The 23,265-nt window shown below is 32.9% G+C and overlaps 1 protein-coding gene across 5 annotated transcripts in view; it reads right to left on the bottom strand.

Moving 5' to 3' along the window:
* for (cGMP-dependent protein kinase for) overlaps positions 1 to 23,265 on the bottom strand; it is a 790,239-nt gene that overhangs the window by 339,796 nt on the left and 427,178 nt on the right. For all 5 annotated transcript variants that reach the window (XM_072537884.1, XM_072537886.1, XM_072537885.1 and 2 more), the window contains one exon: positions 15,469 to 15,635. In XM_072537884.1, coding sequence (XP_072393985.1) covers positions 15,469 to 15,635 — 167 coding nt within the window. The remainder of the gene's footprint in view (positions 1 to 15,468; positions 15,636 to 23,265) is intronic.

The raw sequence follows: 23,265 nt of genomic DNA, 5'->3' as shown, positions 1-23,265 counted from the left end.
GATGACACTTCGGTGGTCTTTGCAACTGATAATATTGAAGATGTGCTAAAGGGTTCTATGGTGGCACGGCAGAGGATTGAGCAATGGTTTGCTTCAAATAGGTTGATTCTGAACAACAATAAAACAAAACATGTGATTTTCACAATGAGAGATATGGGTGATATGATTGCTGGAGTTGACAAGATTGGAGTTTTAGGAGTTCTTTGGAGGAGTTCGTTGGACCCAAAATTACAGAAAAACCTTTCAAAATGCGTCTCACTGGAAACTATACGTACAACGTATCACTTTATATTCCACTAACATCTTTCATACCCTATCTTTGTTTGGTTTTATGCAGATGACACTCACAGAGTATTTGGTCTGCAGAGAATGGCAGTGTGGGTCCCTACTGGTTTGGGGACAAAGTATTGGGCAATAAAATGTTTTAATTTTCTGCCTAAAAATATCAAAAATTTCCCTGAAAGAAATTTAAAAATAAAACTTAAAAAATAGTGATAAAAAATTCATCAATTCATGAATATCTACAACATAGTTTTAATTTTAATTGAGGTTTTGTACATATTTGGCGAATGTAAGATTTCATATTTTTAACATAAATACACAGTATTGAGTATTGAATTTTTGAGCAACCTGATTTTTGTTATATATAGTATTTTTCATATAAAAATGCGTGCACGTCACAATTTATATAAAGTTACGTCACTATTATTTAAAATTTCCAGAACGTCAACGTTAGAGTTCAAATTTTCCTAACACAGCTAATAATACGAAACCCATACGGAACTGCTCGATTTTTTATAGGCGTCAACATGGTACAATAATCAGAAAAATGTAATCATCATTATATGGGGAATTTTAGAATTATGTTGATTAAATAACCAAAAACATTTGTTAATGTTAATAATATAAATTTTATGAAATAGCTCTGTAAGTCTAATATTCCACAAAATAATAAATTAGACAATTGTACGCAACTAGTACGAAAATACTCAAATTTTTTGACAGTTCAGCGTGTGGTAACATTGTTTAAAGTGTTGCCGCTTTTTTAGAGTAAGAATTTTGTTTATGTTTTGATTTCTTACACAATTTGATCATAATATATTATATATTAATAAATTGTATTTATAAATACATATTAAATTTAGATTAATAGCGTTAAAAACTAATTATTGTTGTGCATTGTGATTGTGCTATGCCAAAACAACTAAATAGTCTGTAGAAAGCTGATAGGCTTTCATATAAGATAGATTATTTTGAACAAGAAATAATGGCGGGACGTTTTTATTATTAATGCTCTAAAAGTGGTAAGTTTAAAATTTAGAATATATAATTTTGTATTAAAATGTTTTGTTATGTATTTAAGCGTGTTGCAGTAATCTTAAAACTAAGTGTATTTACTGTTAACATAAGTTTGACAAATAGTTGACATTTTAAAAATTCCTCACTTACTAACTATTCTGATATTTTGGCAACGCTGTGGAGTTCTGACGTCGTAAATCTTGAATGACGTGCACGCATTTTTGTATGAAAAATACTATAGTTAAAAAACCCCTATACTATATTAATGCAAATTAATGAAAAGATATATTAAATCACAATCATGGTTTTTATTTACAGTAGGTTACTTGAAATAATGATACAGTCTAGTAATGTAGATGTTATTGGTTTATACTTCCTTTTGTTTCTTTGAAGCTTTTTGCGTAGATTTTTTGCGATAAGCCGCTTGTAGAGCTTCTCGTTGAAGTGATCAACAGTAGTCCCCAATCATGCTGGTGTTCCAGCGGCCCTAGTAGCATTTTCCATCAATTTATTATCCTGGTGAAAACGCTCACCCTGCTCCTCACTAACGTCTCTCCCTAAGCAAAATTTCCAGGAAGTAATCAGATGACTGTTCAAAAGGTAAACTTTCAAGCTCATCAAACATTCTAATTTTTCATCATGCTTCTTTCATTCTAATTTCAAAGTTAACGTCGATCATCATTTTTCGAATGTCGGGTTCTACAAAGACGCCTCCTTTAAGAGTATCCTCTAAAAGATTTGGGAACTGTTAGCAGAGTATATCTTTGGGTACTTAAAACAAGATCCATCTTTGGAAAACGCCTTTACCGACTGCTTCATAAGGCCTAACTTTATTATATGTAGAGTTGATAGGAGACTGTTTTTAGGATCTAGAAGGTTTTTGAGGAGAATGTTCATCTCGCCGGTTTTTAAAGACTCATTCACAGGCCAGTTCTTCCTGAACCAATGTCGATCCCTAGCTCGACTGTCCCATTCACACAAGAAACATGGAAATTGGGTGAAACCAACTTCATGGCCAAGCATCATGCGTGTTACTTTTAAATCGCCAAATATCATCCAACCATGGGTAGAATAATCAATTTAATTCAAAAATATTTTTAGGTTTTCATAGCTCGCTTTTATATATACAGAATGGTTAACAGGTATAGATGAATTAGAGTTACCTTTGTGTAATAAAATAGCTTTGGGTAAATCAATAAACAGTCTCCTGTCTTCTTTTTTGTATTCAACAACAAAATGTTGAAAACAGCTGCTCTCTTCGTATAGAATTATATGCTGGTTCCGACTGCCATCAAGTTCTTTTCTTTTAGTCTAGAACCAAGAAATTTAGCTTTTTCTTTTGTTAACCCAAGATTTCTAACCAAGTCGTTAAGCTCGAAGTACGTAAACGGTGTAGGCTTTATATTTTCTGTAGTATATTGAACTCTTCATCATCTATAACAGAATTCAAATTTTGGAGATTCTGTGACTGGCAAGTCTACACTCAGATCCAGAAAAAACGCAAAGGAGAAAATTTTATTCAAATTCAAAGTATTTCAATTTTTTATTTTTAGCCTTATTTTGATGATTTTTTAGCACACTCTGTATAAATTTATGAATTTTAATTTGTTATAGTTAGTTTTTGATAAAATTTTATATTTGACTTATTGAACGAGGTTAATTAAAATGTGATTTTAATATCCTAACTTTGAAACATCCTGTGGAATAATTCCGTTTGCGAATTTTCGTAAAACCTTATTTTTCGGTTGGAACCATGTCTCCTAAGCATTGTTTTTTGTTTCATATCAAAATATGCTTTGGTTCATTTTTTAGAGGCATATGAATTTGCCACCCACAATTTAGGACTATTTAAATTATGATTATTTTGGAGTTATTTTGTAATACGACGAGGTGGCTTTGGTGACTGTTATCATTATGTCATATTGACACGTACATTTTGTTTACCTATGATTGATCATGGTTCTTAGTGTCGAAGATTGTGCGAAAGCCATTGCTCTGGTTGAAGATAGGCGAAATTATGAATATGTGGCTAGAGTACTACACACTCATCGCTCTACCATCCAAAGGGTAGTGGAACGTTTTATACGACCTGGAACAAACAAGCGTAAAGCGGAAATTGACAGGAAGTGCAAAACTACCGCTTTAGATGATCGTTTTATACCAATCAACGCTTTGCGGGATCGTCATGTAACAGCGGAGCTGTGTGTATTTACAGTTCGCCGAAGATTACATGAATTTGGTTTGCAAGGTTGCAGACCAGCAACTGGGCCCAAATTACTTCCACGGCACATAGTGGCTAGACTACAATTTTCCAGGGAACATTTACATTGGAATTTAGGACAATGGAGTAATGTTATTTTTACGGATGAGTCGAGATACTGTCTTTAATCATCAGATAGAAGAGAACGAGTATGGCGTCGAACTGGAGAGAGATTTGCCGAGTGCGCTTTCAGTCTCCGCGTTAGCCATGGAGGGGGTTCGCTGATGGTATGGGCAGGAATATCCCGAGAGGCGCACACTGAATTGATATTTATTAAGGGTTCGTCGACTGCACACCGGTATATTGAGGAAATTTTAGCGAATTACGTAGTACCCTTTTCTCAATATATCGGCGATGATTTCCATTAATGCAAGATAATGCGCGACCCCACTTTGTAATGTATGTCACGCAATATTTAGAAGAAGTTGGTATTAATAAAATGAACTGGCCAGCGTATTCGCCAGATCTGAACCCAATAAAGCACGTTTGGGATATGCTTGGTAGAAATATTAAAGGTCGCGAAGTCGCACCAGCCTCAATTAACGAACTTCGCTTGGCTCTAGAAGAGGAATGACAAAACATCCATCAAGGTGATATTCGCAACCTCATAGACAGCATGAGCCGATGTGTACAGGCAGTTATAGAGGCTAGGAGAGGCAATACAAAGTATTAAGTTATTTTTTAGTAGTTTTTCTTTGTTATTTGCGTACTTAGGTTAAGTTACATTCAAGTTGTTTTTTTTATGTTTTGTTATTTTTATCATTGTTCATTAAAACTAAGATCATGTATTTGGTTTTAATCATTATTTAAATAAGTGCTCTGGGTTGTCGATATGTCGAATTAATACAACATATAATGGTAATAATAGAAAAGTCGTAAATTGTGGGTGGCAAAGGCATGTCGCTCCTAAAAATGAATCAATCTATATTTTCACATGAAACAAAAAACATAATACGTAAAAGACATTTTTGCAACCGAAAAACAAGGTTTTACGAAAATCCGCTAACGGAATTATTCCACAGGATGTTTCAGATAAAAAACCACCTTTCGACTAACCCCGTATAATAAGTCAAATGCAAAATTTTATTAAAAAACTAACTATACTAAATTAAAATTTATAAATTTCTACACAGTGTTCTCAAAAAATCATCAAAATAGAGCTAAAAATAAAAAAACTGAAATACTTTGAATTTGACCAAAATTTTCTCCGTTGCGTTTTTTTGCATCTGAGTGTACATTTTCCTCTACTGTTCAGATGGCGGAAAATGGGATAGACATAGTAGCTTATTACTTTCTTGTTTTTTGAGATATGGCCAGTAATACCAATAATGCAAAAGTAGCAATCATTAGTGTGATTTCTAAGATCGACCCATACCACATGCACAGCAAACTTATAGGCTGTTTTCTCTTTTTTTTGCCATTTTCTAAGATCTTCAACACAAACATAACATACCTTTTGCTGGTCCCAAGATTTATCCTGATAACCAAGTTTAGTGCCAAAATATGAGAAATAAACCTTGTTCACAAAGTCTATAATGTATCTTTGTTTTTTTTTAATAAGAAACTCACCACAAATATAACAAAAACCGTCAGTGTTGTTACAACTGCGATTAGATATTTTACTTTAAACCAGAAAGTGAGGTTACGTTGACACTAAACAAAACATCAGCTGTGAACACGGTTCGTAGGTTGTAAATCTAACCGTGAGCTGTGAATAGATAAATAATTTGTTTCAGCAGTGTTGCCAACTCTTCTACATTCAGTACAAGTTATTTTATAATTCCATTTGAACTAGGTATATAAAAGCTGTTAAACTCTTCAAAAAAATCACAAAATTTAATAAATTTGAGTGTAAATGTGAATAAATGGTAGGTAATAAAACTTAGTGAATGTTATAATTGGATTTAGCACTCTAAAAATTATAGGAATAAGGTGTTTTAAATGAAAAAGTTTTTTCATCATTCGTCTGTGTAATTTAAACAATAATTCGTGAATAATGTCATCATTGTTTAAAAATGCAACAGACAGATTGTAGCAACAATAACATTAAACATAAGGTGAAACCATTTTGAATTGGACATGCGAATCTTATATACTTTCATCAATTTATTATTTTATTTATAGATCATAAAGTGTAATAATAATAACAAAACTGTAAAAACAAAGCAATTATGTGTTTTTACTCAAAACAACGTAATCAGCAAAAAAGTTGTTTGCAAATCCTTGTCCGCAACTATTTGCAGGTAGTGAAAGTATCGAGCATCACCTTCAACACTAGATACAAATGGGAAATAATTTATTATAATTGACTGTAAAATATCAAGGTTGAAGGATATGAAATTGTGTCTAGTGTTACGTCTGTCAGACTTATATAACCAGTAAATGATAATTCTTAAATCAAAGTTTAATATAAAATATATAATAAATCCAATATACCAATATACATATTGAAAGTAAGACACACTATATAGTCCAGTCGTCAAAGATTTGACCTCTAAAAATCATACGAACAAGCTGAATTTTGCGACTCTAAAAAAGATACAAAAAAATCCACAAGGAAACTAAGTTCCTATAGTTGGCTGTATACCATGTATCACAAAAAATTTGTTAAAATCCTTTATAAAAGGTATATAATTACATACCTTTTATAAAGGATTTTAACAAATTTTTTAATTTTTTTATACAAAAAAGTATACCACTCCTACTCCCCGGCTTCCTCCAGGGAGGGGGATGTAGGTAACTGAGATAATTTTGAATAAAAATGTTTATTGACACTTTCTGTGTAGAATAAACCAATTTCTCAGAAACAAGCCTTAGCAACGTTTACTTAAAAGTCGACACGCCCACTTACACTTTAAACCTTATTCTGGCTTACTGTCAGTAGCGTAACTAGTTGTCAGTAACGATTGTACATGTATAGATATAATTGTTTGTTTCGTGTGTCTGTATTTGCAAAGTGACTGGTGATTTGGATAATGTCTGCCATCGCGGAGAATAAATGTGTAGATCCGTGATATCAATCCATGATATCCAATATTTAATGTATTTAAATATTTTGATAAAACAAAAAAGAAGGGGTTACTTTAGATGATATCAAACGGTAAACTTCACAAGCAACAGGAAAAATATTATTTAGTTTATTTATAACGAAACATAGTTTTCAATATTCTCATACATATATTTAATATGTTTAAGTTTGTTTAGATTTTTGTATGTATATAAAAACCAACTTCAAAAGAACAATTTTGTGAACTAAGAATAAAAAATTCTTGGCATCTTTCATTACAATAAATCTACTGACCTTTAGCACCAGTCCAAAACGAGACGTGTCATAAAAATTTAAACTGACGATTCAATATGCGTTCACTACTACTGTACATCAAGAAATTTACTCCCAATGTCTCTGTCACTGAATATATTAGTAAGTACAGAGAAACCCATCTAAAACTTATCAGAACAGCTAAAAAAGAGTACTATCAAGAAAGAAAATTAACACACCTCAAACATTTTTCCTTCCTAACCCTGAAAATCTAAATGAATACTTCATTTACACATCAACTATTTTTCCACAACAAGATCCCATTTCCTATCTCCCCAATTTACAAAAGATCTCGAATTCAAAAGCTGATAAATCTGTACTGATCCAAACAATCAATAATATCAAAAGCAAATCTTCCTCTAGTACTGATAGACTATCCATAAAAATTGTCTCAAATCTCCCAAAAATAGGGGTTGGAAGTCCTGATCTCACCAAAGTCCTTTGAAAGACTTATGATCACAAAGTCAGTTCGGCTTTTTATCTAGTAAAAATACTAGCTATGCTATGTTTTCTCTACTACATGAGGTCTATTAAGCACTAAACAATAACCTTTATACTGCCACTGTTTTTAGTGACTATGTCAAAGCTTTTGATTGTGTAAATCACATTTCGATAAAAAAACGAAATTTCTACGGAATTCGAGGTATTTCATTGAATTAGTTCCAATGTTACGTAAGGAATAGGAAACAACTAGTTAGAGCAAATGATGCTGACGCTAGCCACAAAAGCATTGTATGTGGAGGACCACAAGGTTTAGTATTGGATCCTTTACTTTTCTTTATCTTTATAAATCACATCCCTAATTTAAAAATTGATGGAAATTTTTTTCTTTTTGTTGATGATACCAGTATTGCTCTAATTTTGCAACTCTTCATGCAAGTATAACTTCTGATCTACTTAAAATAAAAGCTTAGTCCGACTCTAATTTACTCTCTTTTAACAAGGATAAGACAGTAGCATTATCCTATAAAGAAGCTCTTTAACCCTTGCTTCTTAATAACTGCCAGATCAGCATCGTTGATTCTGTCAAATTTCTTGGTAGTTTTATAGGCAGCAATATTAAATGGTCTCTTCACCTCGATTTGTTAAGCAAGAAACTAGCCTTAGCCCGCGATGCAATAAGATTTGTTTCGAAGGAAATCAATTTAGCGTCTTCCAAAATAACATATTTTTCTTTGTTCGAGTCTCATCATCGATATGGTATTCCTTTTTTTTGGTTCTAGTACAGCTGCCCAATCGGATGTTATTTTTAAATTAGGAAAAGGGCAATACGGTGTCTGTTTGGCTTCAGAAGAACAAAACATAGCAGAAGCTACTTAAAAAATCACGGGATTTTAACGCTTTCCTCTTTATATATTTTAGAAACTGTTTGCTTAATTTGTAAACACCTACAGGTTTTGCCAGCAACACCTAATCATGACTACTCCACTAGAAATTCAACCTTTGATGTTTATTCACCAATCCCGTCCACTAAGTTAGTAAAAAATCTATATTATAGATATGTACAAGAAACTAAAGTATTTTTATCTATATTTGGGTATCATATCCAGCAACTTCACTTTAAAATAAAATAAATAAATGTGTCGCCCAGTTCCATAATCAGTTAAATCCAAAATTTAAAAAAATGGACGTTATGATTTCAATGAATTCTTTGTTAGTCTCCTTACATGTGTGTATCTTCAAACTGTTTCAAACTCAGTTACATTGCGTTGAAAATACCGGCTGAAAAGTTCGGACTGTTCCAAAAGCAGTTAAATGTATTCGGTGGTCGGTTTCAAAACCAGTTAAATCTGTCACGGTGTCAAAACAAGTTAAAAGAAATACTAAACCCACATGACCATGAGTTCGGTGCCACAGCCACTGTTAGTTACAAATCGACCACCGAAGCAGGTAGTTAAACATTTTTTGTGAGAAATAGAAGCGCTTGTATTGTAGTATTGAGACAAACCTAAAAGCATAACACTATTTTTTTTTCGAAACATTAAAATAAACCATAACAGGTGCTTTTACTGGACGATACAGTTCTTAATATCATGGAGGGGCCAGCGGAAAATCCTGAAATCGTTGATAATGTTGAAGTAATAGCAGAGGCAACTGGTTCTTTGGCTAAAAAACGAAAAAGCAATCCTTCCACTTGGAAAAAAACCATTGCAAAAGTATCTAGGTAAGTTAATTGTAATTATTATAATAAAAATTTATACAGTGTTTCGTCAATATGCCAACAACCTTCATTATTTTACAGTGACGTAGAAGTTATTGGGATAAAAACCCAAAATTTACTCTGTATCTGCGCCTCTGGAAATGATCAATTTAGAAAAAAATGCTTGTTTTATCAAGTAGTACTAGTATACAAACTTTCATCATATCTACAGTAGGTACTAAAATTTTAAGAAATATCGGCAAACAATACAAAAAAAGTATCTCAACAACGACACATTTTGAATGGTATGTTAACATAACCATTTTTAATGTTTTTTAGAGGTATACTTTTATCCCCTGAAATTTATTGGCACATTTACGAGACACCTTTTATAATCCGTTATTATTCGTCTTTACTTATACCTTTAGATTCAGGCTAATCTTTCCTAAACTCTCATAACGTCAACTACAGCGAAAGCGATTAGGTAACTGAAAGTGTAACAAATTTGTTTTTTTAGGCACCGTCCAAAGGGATTTCCTCAAATGCCAAACTGCAAACATCCAAGCAAAAGCAAGTATCGATGCTCAGAGCTTTCCTTGCAAGACGTAACAAAAATCCATCGCAGATATTACAAAGATGCGGACCTACAATCGAAGACACAATTTATTCTGCAACATGTTATGGTTTTTTCTGCAAAAAGAACCCGGATTCCAGAACGTATCTCAAAAAGAATGGTAAGCACTAGTTTCTACTTACCTAAGCAAAGACACAATAAAACAGAAAATATTAAAGTGTGTCGAGCGGCATTACTTGCAATACTCCAAGAAAGTCGAAACCGGGTGCAGTTACTTTGCCAAAAATTTCTTCAGACAGGTGTACTCCCATCTGAAACTCGTGGAGGAGCCCGCCACGTTGAAAAGTTTAACACAAAGAAAGAAAGCATCAAAACTTTTATTAAATCTTTTGTACCAGTGCAGAAACACTACTGTAGAGCAAAGAACAAACACAGACAATATCTTCCGAGTGAACTGAGCATTAAAAAAATGTGGTATATGTACAGTGAGCAACATCCAACTCCCAAATTAACATGCAAGTATGATTTCTTCAGAAACGTGTTTGCCACCAATTTTAATATCGGGTTTGATGCCCCATACACTGATAAGTGTTCTACATGTATACGACTTGAATGCGAGACAGCAACCGAAAAGGATGGTGACAAACGAGCAGCTTTAAAATTGGAGTTGAAAGTCCATAAAGTTCGTGCTGAGAAATTTTATATGTTCTTACGAGAGAACAATGATAACGAGCTTGTGTTCAGCTATGACTGCCAAAAAAACTTGGTGTTGCCTAAAATACCTGATCAGGCTGCGTACTATAAGCGTCAGTTGTATCTTTATAACTTTGTTATATGTGAGGGGCACTCCAAAGCCACACGAAATTGCCACAACACATTCTCCTATCTTTGGACAGAAAACCAGTATCAAAAGGGATCCAATCAAATAGCATCTGCTTTGTACCATAGATTACAGAACTCGAACTTTGAAAATGTCACTACAGTCAAACTCTTTTCTGATGGTTGTGGGGGACAAAATAAAAACACCATTGTTGTTGGTATGCTTATCAGTTGGCTTATTAAGGATGCTCCTCGTAACGTGAATAAGGTGGTACTATACTTTCCTGTAGTCGGACATTCGTTCATCCCGCCAGACCGAGTCTTTGGAATTTTAGAACGACAGTTTCAAAATTTCAGTGTTATCAACAATCCAGACGAATACACTGATATCATTAAAAATACCTGTACTGTGATAAAGCTGGGTGCAGACTGCTCTGTCAGTAACTGGAAAAGTGTCACAGAAGCTGTGGTAAAACCTCCAGGACAGTGGCATTTCCAATTTCAAAAAGCTAAAAAATTCATTTTCACACGATCTACAAGAAATCCAAACACAGCTTTGATCCAAGGAGAGGCCAACTACAACTTTTCAGTTTTAAAAAGAGGAAAAGTTTTCGGAAATCAAGCTGTTCCGGAAATACCAGAAGGTGTGGCAGTTAAAGACGCGAAAATTAAAGATATAAAGTGTTTATTGGATCTCCATTATGGAACAGACTGGAAAAACAACCAGAAGTTAAAGTTTTTTGAGGAAATGTTGCAACAACCAATCGATCCTGTAGATGACGAAGAAGATGATTTTGAACTGAATGCTGAGGACGAATCTATTGATTAAAAAAATAGACACCAAATACTATTAAAAAAATGTACGAATAAAACTTTTCAGTAAAAATTGCTTCATTATTGTAACAATCTAACTAAAGCAAAAATTTTGCCCTCACAACAATATAATACTATGACATAATAGTTTCAAAAGTAGTTAAATCCTATTACTGTTCCAAAATCAGCTATAATAAATTTTTAATATTTTACAGTGCCTACATTTTTTCTTTAATTTTATACAATTTTTATTAGGAAAAAGCTTTATTTTTTAATTTTTTTTTGATAACAACTTTATCACGTTCCCTATGACGGTAGGTACGCAACTAGTTATTGGCCTATTCCCACAAATTTTTTCAAGTGGATTTAACTGATTTTGGAAATGGGTGACTCAAATGTAGGTTTATAGATAAAATAAGAAATTTATTTTTACATAATTACAAGTTATTCCATACCTAATTTCACGATAAAACAAGTAATATAATATGCCATCCTCTGAAATAGTTCGTAGATGTTCAAGAATATCTTCAACATGGTAGATATCCTGAAGAATAAAGACTTATAATTCGATAGTAGCAAATACAAGCATGTTGTTATATGTGTTGCCTACCGTCGGTTAGAACTTAACAGAGATATGTAAACTCTGTTACATATCTCTGGAATTAAAGCTCAAATCATTTTCTGTGATATTAACTTTCACTCTAGATTTCTGTTTGTACCATCGTGAACTTTCACTATTTGCTGGTAGATGTCGCTGCGCGCTTTGTAATTAGATTTGAAAATTTAATTTTAGACATCGTTACTGAATTTAGATAAATAGAATAATATATTATAGTAATAGTATATTACACACAATTAAAATTTTTATTAACCGAAATGATTAAATTTGAAATCAAAATGTAACATCCAGAATAAAAATATACAAATGTAGAAAATACAAATCCTAGCACTATAAAAATTTATAGTATCTAGAGATAGATATCTTTTCATTGCCACAATATGGTGTTATATTTAAGTGAAAGAAATTTTATCTTGTCTTTGTTTTATAGTTGTTGTTTAGGTTTAAGTAAAAAAATATAGAGCACTTTTAAAATACAATTGGAACTACCTTTCTTTAATAAAATATTGATAAGAAATATAGATGGTGTTAAAAGATTTAGATTTTAGATTTTATTTTTCATTATAACTTATTACTAATTACCTATTAACTATTATTTAGAAATAAATATATAGAATCCGATTGCTTTTGGATATGTAAAGTTTGGCACAGACTTTGAGGAACAACACTTTATAGTATTCGGAACACTGTATAAGCTAATTTTATAGCATAAATGTAGGACTAACGTTTTTATCCTTCCAGTTAGATACATAAAAATCACTAAACTTATTAGATTGACCAATGTTAAAAGCAATTCTTCCATTCAAAATAGATAAGTTCAGAACGTGAATCTTAAACGCAGCATCGCAGCAACCTCAAGCGTTAAGAAATGTTGAACTGGTAATTTAGTTATAACGAGCGAGAACAAAAATAAGTCATTTAGTGTGAATTGGGTAGTGTAGAATGATCTTGATTCAACAGTTGGTTTTTATTGATTCTGTAAATACTCGTAAAAAACAAATAGAGATGTATCATCTTCTTCTTCTTCTTCAGTGCCTTATCCGGTCCGGATGTTGGCGATCATCAAGGCTATCATGGTTTTGTTGACTGCTCTGCGAAACAGCTCCGCTGAGGTCATCCCAAACCATTGTCGGAGATTTTTTAACCACGAGATACGACTGCGTCCCGGTCCTCTTCTGCCAAATACTTTACCCTGCATAACGAGTTGAAGAATTCGATATTTTTCTTCGTTCCGCATCACGTGGCCAAGGTACTCAAGCTTACGTTGTTTAATTAAATTAAGCACTTCTTTTTCTTTTGTCATGCGCTGTAGGACCTCAACGTTGGTGACATGGTCCACATAAGATATTTTTAGTATCCTTCTGTATATCCACATCTCGAAGGCTTCGATTCGTTTTTCAGTGGCTTGCGTCAGTGTCCAGGCTTCAACTCCATATAGTAACACTGGAAGAACGTAGCACCTCACTATCCGCATCTTGGTTCCCAAACTGAGATCACAGCAGCACAGCAAGGATCTCAACTTAATAAATGTAGACCGTGCCATTTCAATTCTGGATCTAATCTCTTGAGCGTAGTCCCATTGTACGTTGAGGGTAGTTCCGAGGTAAGTGAATCTGTCGACTCTCTGGATCTCTTCGCTACCTGCCATTAGTGCCACGGGATCTAAATTTGTACGGCTGACAACCATGAATTTAGTTTTCTTAATATTAAGGTTCAGTCCGTATGTTACGCTCACAGTTCGCACTCGGTCTAGTAAGGCCAGCAGATCGTTTAGGCTGGTTGTTAGTAACACAGTGTCATCGGCGTAGCGGATATTATTGATGTATTCACCGTTCACTCGGATTCCCATGTCTAGGTTTGTGAGGGCTTCATTAAAAATCTCCTCAGAGTATATATTGAAAAGAGTCGGCGATAGCACACATCCTTGCCTTACTCCTCGCATGATCTTCACTTGGTCGGTCAGCTGGTCTTCGACCTTGACTTGAGCACGCTGGTTCCAGTATAAATTCATGATGATCCGAATGTCCTTCTCATCCAATCCTACTCTTTGTAGTGCGGTGACCATCTTCTGGTGCTGACAACGGTCAAATGCCTTGGCGTAGTCAATAAAACAAATATAGACATCACAACTGACATCGTGGCATCTCTGAAGTAGGACTTGTAAGGTGAAAAGTGCTTCACGTGTACCCATGGAATTGCGGAATCCGAATTGCATTTCATCGACATTTTCTTCGCATTTCTTGTAAATTCTGGCATGTATGATTTGATGGCAGAAAAATTTTAAGTGCATGACTCATAAGACTGATAGTTCGGAAATCTTCGCACGTTTTCGCAGATCGTTTTTTTGGTAGCGTTACAAATGTTGACAATAGCCATTCTTCTGGGATATTACCTGAATGTATCATCATCACAACAAATTAAATGTAGAAATTGGTTGTTGTTTCAAAACGATCATTCTCCAAGATATTGTAGGTTTCAAAACAACCAATATCCCTCTGCACCAATCAGAGCGCTAGATTGTATCACGTAGTCGGTGATTTTTAAGATGACGGTCATACTAGCGTCAAAGCTAAGAAAATGAACATTAGTAATAAATGGAGACAACACCAGAAGTATTAACGCCTATAAAGTGTAGAAAAAGAGTCGCACAGCCAGAGAAATGGGCGAGAAATGTGAGAAAACGCCTAAAATGCCAACATGCAAGTACGACGGGAGAACCTACTAGTGCACAAAACTGAATATGGAGGATACGATGGCATTTTATAAAGCTTTTCATAAAAATGAAGAGAAAGTTAAACAAGACACCTTTATACTGCAATTCCTAGAGTTAAAGCCTGTTCGCAGACGTCGCCCAAAAACTAGAGTTAATCGTAATAAGACGACTACATGCAAGTGTTTCATAAAAGGTCCAGATGGCAAGTTACCCATTTGCCAAAAGACTTTCACTAATGCCTTGAGGATCACAAGGGGCCGACTCCGAACTATGATGAACAATTTTAGAGGGGAAAGTAATCTTCCATGTGAGAAAAGGGGAGGAGACAAACGAACGCATTTATATAAAGAGAAACTGATGGCCGAGTTTATTAACATATAAAATGCGTGGAGTCTCATTACTGTAGGGGTCGAAATGAGCGCAAGTATGCATCATGTAATCTGAGTATTAATAAACTTTGGAAAATTTACAATGTTCAAGCCGAACCAGAGACACAGGTAGAATATTTTCGAATGATTTTTAATAGAAAATTCAATATTTCATTTAAGGCGCCACATATGGACATGTGTTCGACATGTCTTTCACTCACTGAAAAAATCGCAAATAAAACGACACCATCGGTGAAGCAATCGCTCATGGCCGCTAAAATCAGACGAAGAAATCAACGAAGTCGAAGAAAAATATCGCTTTAAGTAATTTAATTAGAGGCTAGTAATGTTATGTGATTGTACACAACTAATTATTTAAAATATCAATAAGTTTTTCAGTTATTTTTAAATAATAAAATTCTGCATATTTATTTATGCATTGACTATTGTTCTATTTCTTGAAGCAATATATTCGTGTAATTAAAACAAAATCTAAAAATTTAAGTGTAAAAAAGTAAAAAATATTTAATTTTTAATTACTTACCTTCTAAAACATACACTATGCTACCGACATCTCCCTCCTGAATAATGATATCATTAGTCTTATATTCTTCTGGGTACATACAGTCCACGATCTCTCTGATTTGAGTGAGCTCCAAATTCTTCATAAAATCATTATCCAAAATTGCCGACTTGATAAGTTCCCGGGAACTGAAAAGAAAAGGTAATATTATTATAAAACGTTTTAAAATGTGGGATTCAAGTTAATATATTTGAATTTATAGGTTTCCGGCGCCATATTTATTTATTGAAGCGGTTCATACGTTTAATAGTTATACAAAATTCCATGCCTCGTTTACTTTACGCTTGATAATAATTTTAGTTTTAAAATGAAGCATAATTTGCGATATATATTTTATATGATTTGTTTTTAAAATATCTTTGGAGATAAAACCGTGAATAAACGGATATATCTGCAATGGCTTTATAAAGTTTTCCATCGTATAATATTCAGTTTCAGAAACAGGTCTTGTTGTACATATTCCAAACTTAAAAGATCTATCTATATACAAGGCTAGGACGACAAGTCAGACAGTTTGTTCGGTAGGGTAACTACGCCACCTAGGAAAGAAATATGAACTACCAAAATCTGACATTTTAATCATATTTTGTTCTTAAAACGATACGTTCAATTAATAATACTAAAAATATTAAAAATTAGTAATATTCTTCTTCTGAAAATTGGTGACTTATCTCTTGCTATTTGTCCATTCATTTATACACACTACGTTGCATTTTCTTCTAATGTCTTTACTTCTCTTTCGATCTCTCAGCGTATTTCCTGTAATTCTTCTCAGTACTCTCATCTCTGCCGTTTCCAGTAGCCTTTGCGTTGTGGCTGTGTCGGGTCGTGTTTTTGAAGTATATCTCATTATTGGTCTTACACTGGCTTTATAAATTCTTGCCTTGATCTCAAAGTTAATGTGTCTATTTCGCCATATAGTGTTATTAAGGCATCCTTCCAGTCTAGTTGCTTTTTGTACTTGATCTCTCACTTCTTTGTCCAGGTCTCCATAGCTAGACAGTGTAATTCCCGGTATTATACTTTACTTATTCAATACTGATACCATCAATTTCTATTTTACATCTGGTTGGTTCTTTGCTGACTACTATTGTTTGAGTTTTCTGAGATGAGATTGTCATATTAAATTCTTTTGCTCTTAAGTTAAATCTGTGGACCAGTATTTGCAAACTATCTTCATCTTGGGCTATAAATATTGCGTCGTCTGCATAACAAAGTATTTTTATTTCTTTGTTTTCCATTCTGTATCCTCTTCCTTTGTTAACGCTTTTGATGATTTCATCCATGATTAAATTGAAGAGCATGGGGTCAATAAATCCCCTTCTCTTATTCCGCTGCCTATTTCTATAGGTCCTGTAAGTTCTCCATCTGTTGTGACTTTAATTTTGTTGTTTAGGTACATGTTTTCGATAGTTTTTATATTTAGGAGAACTTCTCTATTATACAGAAGATGGATCACATCTTTGAGTCTTACTCTGTCAAACGCTTTCTTTAGGTCAATCAGACACAGAAATGCTGGTCTATTATACTCTAGTGATTTCTCAGTAATTTGCTTTATAACGAATATTGCATCTATACACGATCTTACACTACGAAAACCCTGTTATTCATCTGCTAACTTTATCCTCTGATGTATTAGCATTTGTAAAATTTTAGTTGAAAATTTTAGCGTAGTATTTAACAAGTTTATACCTCTGTAGTTTTCTGGCTATTTTTTATCTCCTTTTTTTTTAGTAAAATTAGTACGCTCGTTCTCCATTCTTCCGGTATTTTATTGTTTTATAATTTGATTAATTAATGTTGTTAATTGTTCTGTCATTGCTGCTTCACAATATTTCAGTAATTAGTTTGGTATTCCGTCATATAAGTTCTTCATTTCTGGTAATTTCTGGTGTTTCCGGTTCTAGCGTCGTTTGTGTTCCTCCGCATACAGTTTTTTTAAGTAGTCAATCCACGTATCCTTTTCTATGTGTTTTGGTTCTATTAGTTCCTTTACTTCCGTTCTTTGACTTCTTATGAAGATCCATATTTCCTTTTGCAGACCGTACAAATCATGTTCCATTTCTTTCGAAAAGCGTTTGCAGTGATCATTTTTTATTTTTCTTACAAGTGCATGTGTTTCGTTTCTAATTGTCTTGTAATTATGGTCTGCCTCTTTAGCCGAGTCTGGTTATACAAATATCATCGATTTCACGGCAAAATGTTTCGCAGATATCTGAAGCTTTTAAGACATAGGTGGGGGTTACTAGATGACGAATAGATAAAAAGATACTCCTATTTTTACCTTGCGTTTTTTTTAAAAAATAATTTATGGTCAGAATTTGATTTTTTATGCATAAGTTTTTTCCCTTATAATTTAAATAAACAATATTTTTACCATTCTTTTATATCAAGAATATCTTCATTTTCCCGTTTTTTCAATTAAAATTGATAAATAATTTACGGAGATATTTGCAAAAAAGCAGTTTTTTTGCACTAATGTATAAATTTAATTAATTTTTTTATTAACAAAATAAAATGTTATTAATATATTTCAACATTAAGGAATTACAGTCCTTTAAATTTGTGCGAAATTTCCCCCTGATCTGTCAAACAGTTTAAAAGGTATTCAATTTGTTTATCCCTGGGACTAATTATTTAAACCATTGATCTTGCCCTATGAATGATGCTAGACACATTTAACAAATTTTATAGGATTGTTTAAGACTTATACTAATTTAGAAATTAAATAAATATTGAGTTTTCATCGAAATTATTTACAAAATAAACGTTTGAAAAAGGGGTATGTTTTTTACTTATAAACAATCGTAATAACTTCTATATTTTTCAAGCTACAGACTTGTACTACAACCATTAGATAGCTGGTAAAAAAACTCACATTTCACAAAAAATAAACATTCTATGAACAATAGGAACGAAGTTAGCGACAATTTTTTTGTTAATTATATCTCCATTGTTTATAAACATTAAGAAGTAGAATTTGCAAAAATTTTGAATGAAAATCTAACCTTTATATTGAATTTTATAGCTATAAAATTCATCCAATTTTTCGAAACTTAAAACCTTTCGAAACGAAGTTACTTTCGAAAGATCGACATAGGAAAGTGGAGGGGAAACTGTTTTAGCTCCTCGCTGCAAAATTTAATATTATCGTTACGGATTTATCATTTAAAAGCTTCAACAGTTCTGTAGGAATTTCATCAGGTCCATTTGCTTTTCCATTTTTAGCGTTTCTTATTGCGTATTCTACTTCTTCTTTCAATATGTCTGGCCCAGTTGCATTGATTATCTGAGTTAAGTTGTTTCTATCGTCTTCAAATAATTCATTCAGGTATTCGGTCCATCTTTGTATTTTATTCTCTAGATCTATAATAAGATTTCCATCTTTGTCTTTAAGTTTACTTATTTGGCATTTATTTATGCTTCCTGTTATCTCTTTTACTTTTTTGTGCATATTGAACGCATCGTACTTTTTCTCATAGGTTTCCATTTCTTCACATTGTTCTTTAATCCACTCCTCTTTGGCTTCTTTTATTCTCTTTTTTATGTGTTTATTTATTTCTTTGTATTTGTCTGGGTAATTCTTCATCTTTCTTCTTTGTTCCATCAAGTCTAGTATATCTTGTGTCATCCACCCCTTATTCTTTGTTGTTGTTTTTATAAGATGTTTCTTTCCTGCTGTTTGTATAGCTCTATTTATGTACTTTAATTTTTGGTTAACGTTGTTTGTATCGTTAATTTGTTGCTGCACTGAACGGAGGTTTTCATTTATTTCTTCTACTGTTTCTTGTCGTATATTTTTGTTTTTAAGTTTATTTAAATCTAGTGCCTTTCTGTGTGGTCTTCTAATCTTTTTTGGTCTCGCCTCTATCACAGTAACAACCGGGTTATGATCTGAGCCTATATCAGCTCCTGGGTACGTCTTAGTACATTTAACAGCATTATGATACCTCCTTGCTATCATAATGTAGTCTATTTGATTTCTCACTATTTTTTCTTTGGTATGTTGTGGAGATGTCCATGTATATAACCGTCGAGGAGGTAATTTGAAAAAGGTATTAGTTATTACGAAGTCTTCACTTTGGCAAAATTGAATCAATCGATCTCCTCTGTCATTTCTGTTTCCAAGCCCATATTTTCCTACTTGTTCTCCTACCTTACCTTGACCCACCTTGACATTAAGATCGCCCATTAATATGTTAATGTATGGAAAGACTGACTTAATAAGTGAAGACAAATAACCTGCAACAAAACGGTTCAGACCTGACAGTGAAGTCGAATAAATGAACCAAATTTTAACTTTTAAACCATTGTATGTAAAGAAAATAAAAAATGTTCAATAAACATTGTAAAATTTATAAGGCAAGTGATGAAAAAATCGACTTATTTTATCAAAGCAGTAAGGCGATTAGATTAATATTGTATATCATATTTGTAAGAAAAATAGAATAAAAATCAATATTGTTAATTATAAAAATACAAACAATTATAATTAATATAAGGAATATAATAATATAATGTGTAAAAAATTACCTAAAATTCAATTTATAAAATATATAAGTATTATTACATCATTGATATAAAATGAAAAAACATATGTTAATTTTCCGGGATTTTCCGAGATTTATGGGGGGTGAAAATTATGTCATCATTATTAATACTGCGACAGACTATTCGAGCAAATTAAAAAAAGTAAGTATTTATGGTGAATTTCAAATGTACTCAATTTTTCCGAGTTTTCCCATATTTTCCGGCCAGTGAAAACTATGTAGTTATTCATATTTCGACGAGCTACCCCGGAATAAAAAAAGAGGCTTGCAGCTGCAAAGGAAGCCGAGATAATGTAAATTTTTCCTACGTGTTGCAATCTGAAGTTCCGATGCCGAAAAAAAAAACGGAGCGGAAACATATATCCTCTCCACTTTCCTATGTCGATCTTTCGAAAGTACCGTCGTTTCGAAAAATTAGATAAATTTTATAGCTATAAGTTTCAATATAAAGTTTAGATTTTCATTCAAAATTTGTGCAAATTTTACTTCTTAATGTTTATAAACAATGGAGATATTATTTTTTTAAAAATAGTCACTAACTTCGTTTATATTGGTCATAGAAGGTTTTTTATTTTTTAATGTGAGCTTTTTACCAGCTATCCAATGGTTGTACGTACAATTCTGTAGCTTAAAAAATATAGAAGTTATTACAATTGTTTATAAGTAAAAAACATACCCCTTTTTCAAACGTTTATTTTGAAAATAATTTCGATGAAAACTCAATATGCATTTAACTTCTGAGATAGTCTAAGTCTTAAAGAATCCTATGAAATTTGCTGAATGTGTCTAGCATCATGCATAGGGCAAGCTCAATAGTTTAAATAATTAGCCTCAGGGATAAACAAATTAAATAACTTATAAAATATTTGACTGATCGGGGGGAAATTTCGCACAAATCTAAAAGATGGTAATTCCTTGATGTTTAAATGTATTAATACCATTTTATTTTGTTAATAAAAAAATTAATAAAATTTATAAATTAGTGCAAAAAAACTGCTTTTTTGCAAATATCTCTGTAAATTATTTATTAATTTTAATTAAAAAAACGGGAAAATAAAGATACTCTTGACATAAAAAAATGACATAAATATTGTTTATTTAAAATATAAGGGAAAAAATTTATAGACAAAAAATCAAATTTTGACCATAAATTATTGCTTAAAAAAAACGCAAGGTAAAACTAGGAGTATCTTTTCATCTATTCATCATCTAGTATCCCCCACCTATGTCTTAAAAGCTTCAGATATCTGCGAAACATTTTTCCACCTTTTTTTTTAACCAGACTGGGCTACTTGTGTTTTGGTTAACATGTATTTCAGGTAAGCTTTTTTCTTTTCTTTACATTTTTCCTTCAGTTCTGTACAAAATCATAAAGTTCTTCGCCTTGGGAACGATTTATTTATATTTCTTTATATTAGACTTAATTTTTGTCCAGCTTTCTTTCACTCCATCACTTATACCTCTCTCGTTGAAGCTTTAGAGACAAGATATGGTCAGCAGCATGTAAATTAGGTTTTTCTTTACTTCAGGTTTAAAGTTAACTGAAAGTTCGACATCAAAAACATAACAAAAGCCTGTAAGAATTTGTAGCCGATATTAAAGCAGAAGATATTTTAATTGCGGATGAATGGAACATTTTGAAAACAATTACAAAAGCCAATCCCAAAGAGCGAAAGAAGACCCAAAGAATGAGGTCAGAAGGTCGACTGGATCAACATCCAGAATCCCGTCATATAGTCCTACTAGAAATACTAGTAGAGATAGGTCTCTAAGGAATCGATCTGCTACAACTAACCACGGACATGCAAACAATAGCCAGGGAATAAAAATCGACAGTTGTTAGTTCTTGAAACAGCTTCAGGTCACACAAGACCTATTTAGCAGGAAATAACCAAATAAAGTGGAACTATAAAGGAGTACTGGGTTCAATCGGAAACTCTATATCTTTCTAATGGTTTATTATATCGGAAGTATAAAGCTACGGTTTGTTAGAACATTGCGCAGCGCACAGCATACACGTACAGCAGAATCTGTTCTACTCGACTCACGGCAGTTATTAATTAGTTACTATTCTGTCGCTCTGAAAACAAGTTTAGAAATTAGTTTCACATTTATTCTCTCAAAGGTTGTACGTATAAAAAAATAAATTCTCGCAAACTTAACGCAATAATTTTATTACTCCAAGAAGAGGAGGAAGAAGAAGAGTTGATAACGTTAAATTTAAATAAAAGAAATAAAAATGTAAACGAAATGTTTTCATTTCTTAATACAGGGTGCTTTTAAATTAACAGTCGAAGAAAGGTTGTTTCAAAACGAGGAAAAATTTCGAGAATATTTTAGACTTTCCAGGAATTTGTATTAGATCCACTAGTCTTTCATCGTCATCGGAAGAAAATTTAGTAGACATCACTTAATTATTACAATAATAATAACTATATAAACATATAATTTATAATTTCGGTATAGATGTGTACGCTGTGAGCTCAGCTGAACGTTTGCGTCCAAATCAAATCGCAATTGATTCCAGCGCACACCGTCGACGTACACGGCTATCGGACTGCAGTGCGCGCAGCTCAGAAGAACCTAACAAACCGTTCTCATAGAGAACCATTTCTTTGATTTTGACGAACGTGCGAGGCGTTCGACTAACTGTGAGTTATGCGTTGTTCTAACAAACCATAGCTTTAAAGTCCCGATGGAGTACGTACAGTTCAAAAAGTGGTACTACCAAAATCTTCAACAAAACTGGGAAGGCCCCTACACCGTCAGAAAATTAACGATGTAATCTACCGATGTAATCTACCATGGAACTGATCCACCCTGTAAGCTTTAGTCGCTCCCTGAGAGACGAATAACTATAAAGTGAGCAGTGTTACGAAAGTTCCGTGAGCTTTATTTCAGATAAAAACGTCCCTTGACAAAAAAGAAGAAGTAATAAAGAAGTCCAAAATTTTCGAGATTTCATCGAAGAATACTGAAATTTCTAATGAATCTGCAACGTCAGAAACTATACAGTGCTAGTCAAAAGTCCGTTCCCCCCTTGTATCTTTTGAACGGTTATTGTTATAATAGTAAAATTTGGAGGGAGGTCATAAAGGTGACGTAATAGTGACAGATGACGTTACAGCGCCACTGTTACAGATAATTTTGAATGGGACCTTACGGCAAGTGGTACCATATTGGAAAGGTATTGAAAATACCTATTCAG

Source organism: Diabrotica undecimpunctata, chromosome 7 (genome assembly GCF_040954645.1).
Source record: "Diabrotica undecimpunctata isolate CICGRU chromosome 7, icDiaUnde3, whole genome shotgun sequence".
Lineage (NCBI taxonomy): Eukaryota > Metazoa > Arthropoda > Insecta > Coleoptera > Chrysomelidae > Diabrotica > Diabrotica undecimpunctata.
This window is presented reverse-complemented; position numbering and strand designations above follow the sequence as displayed.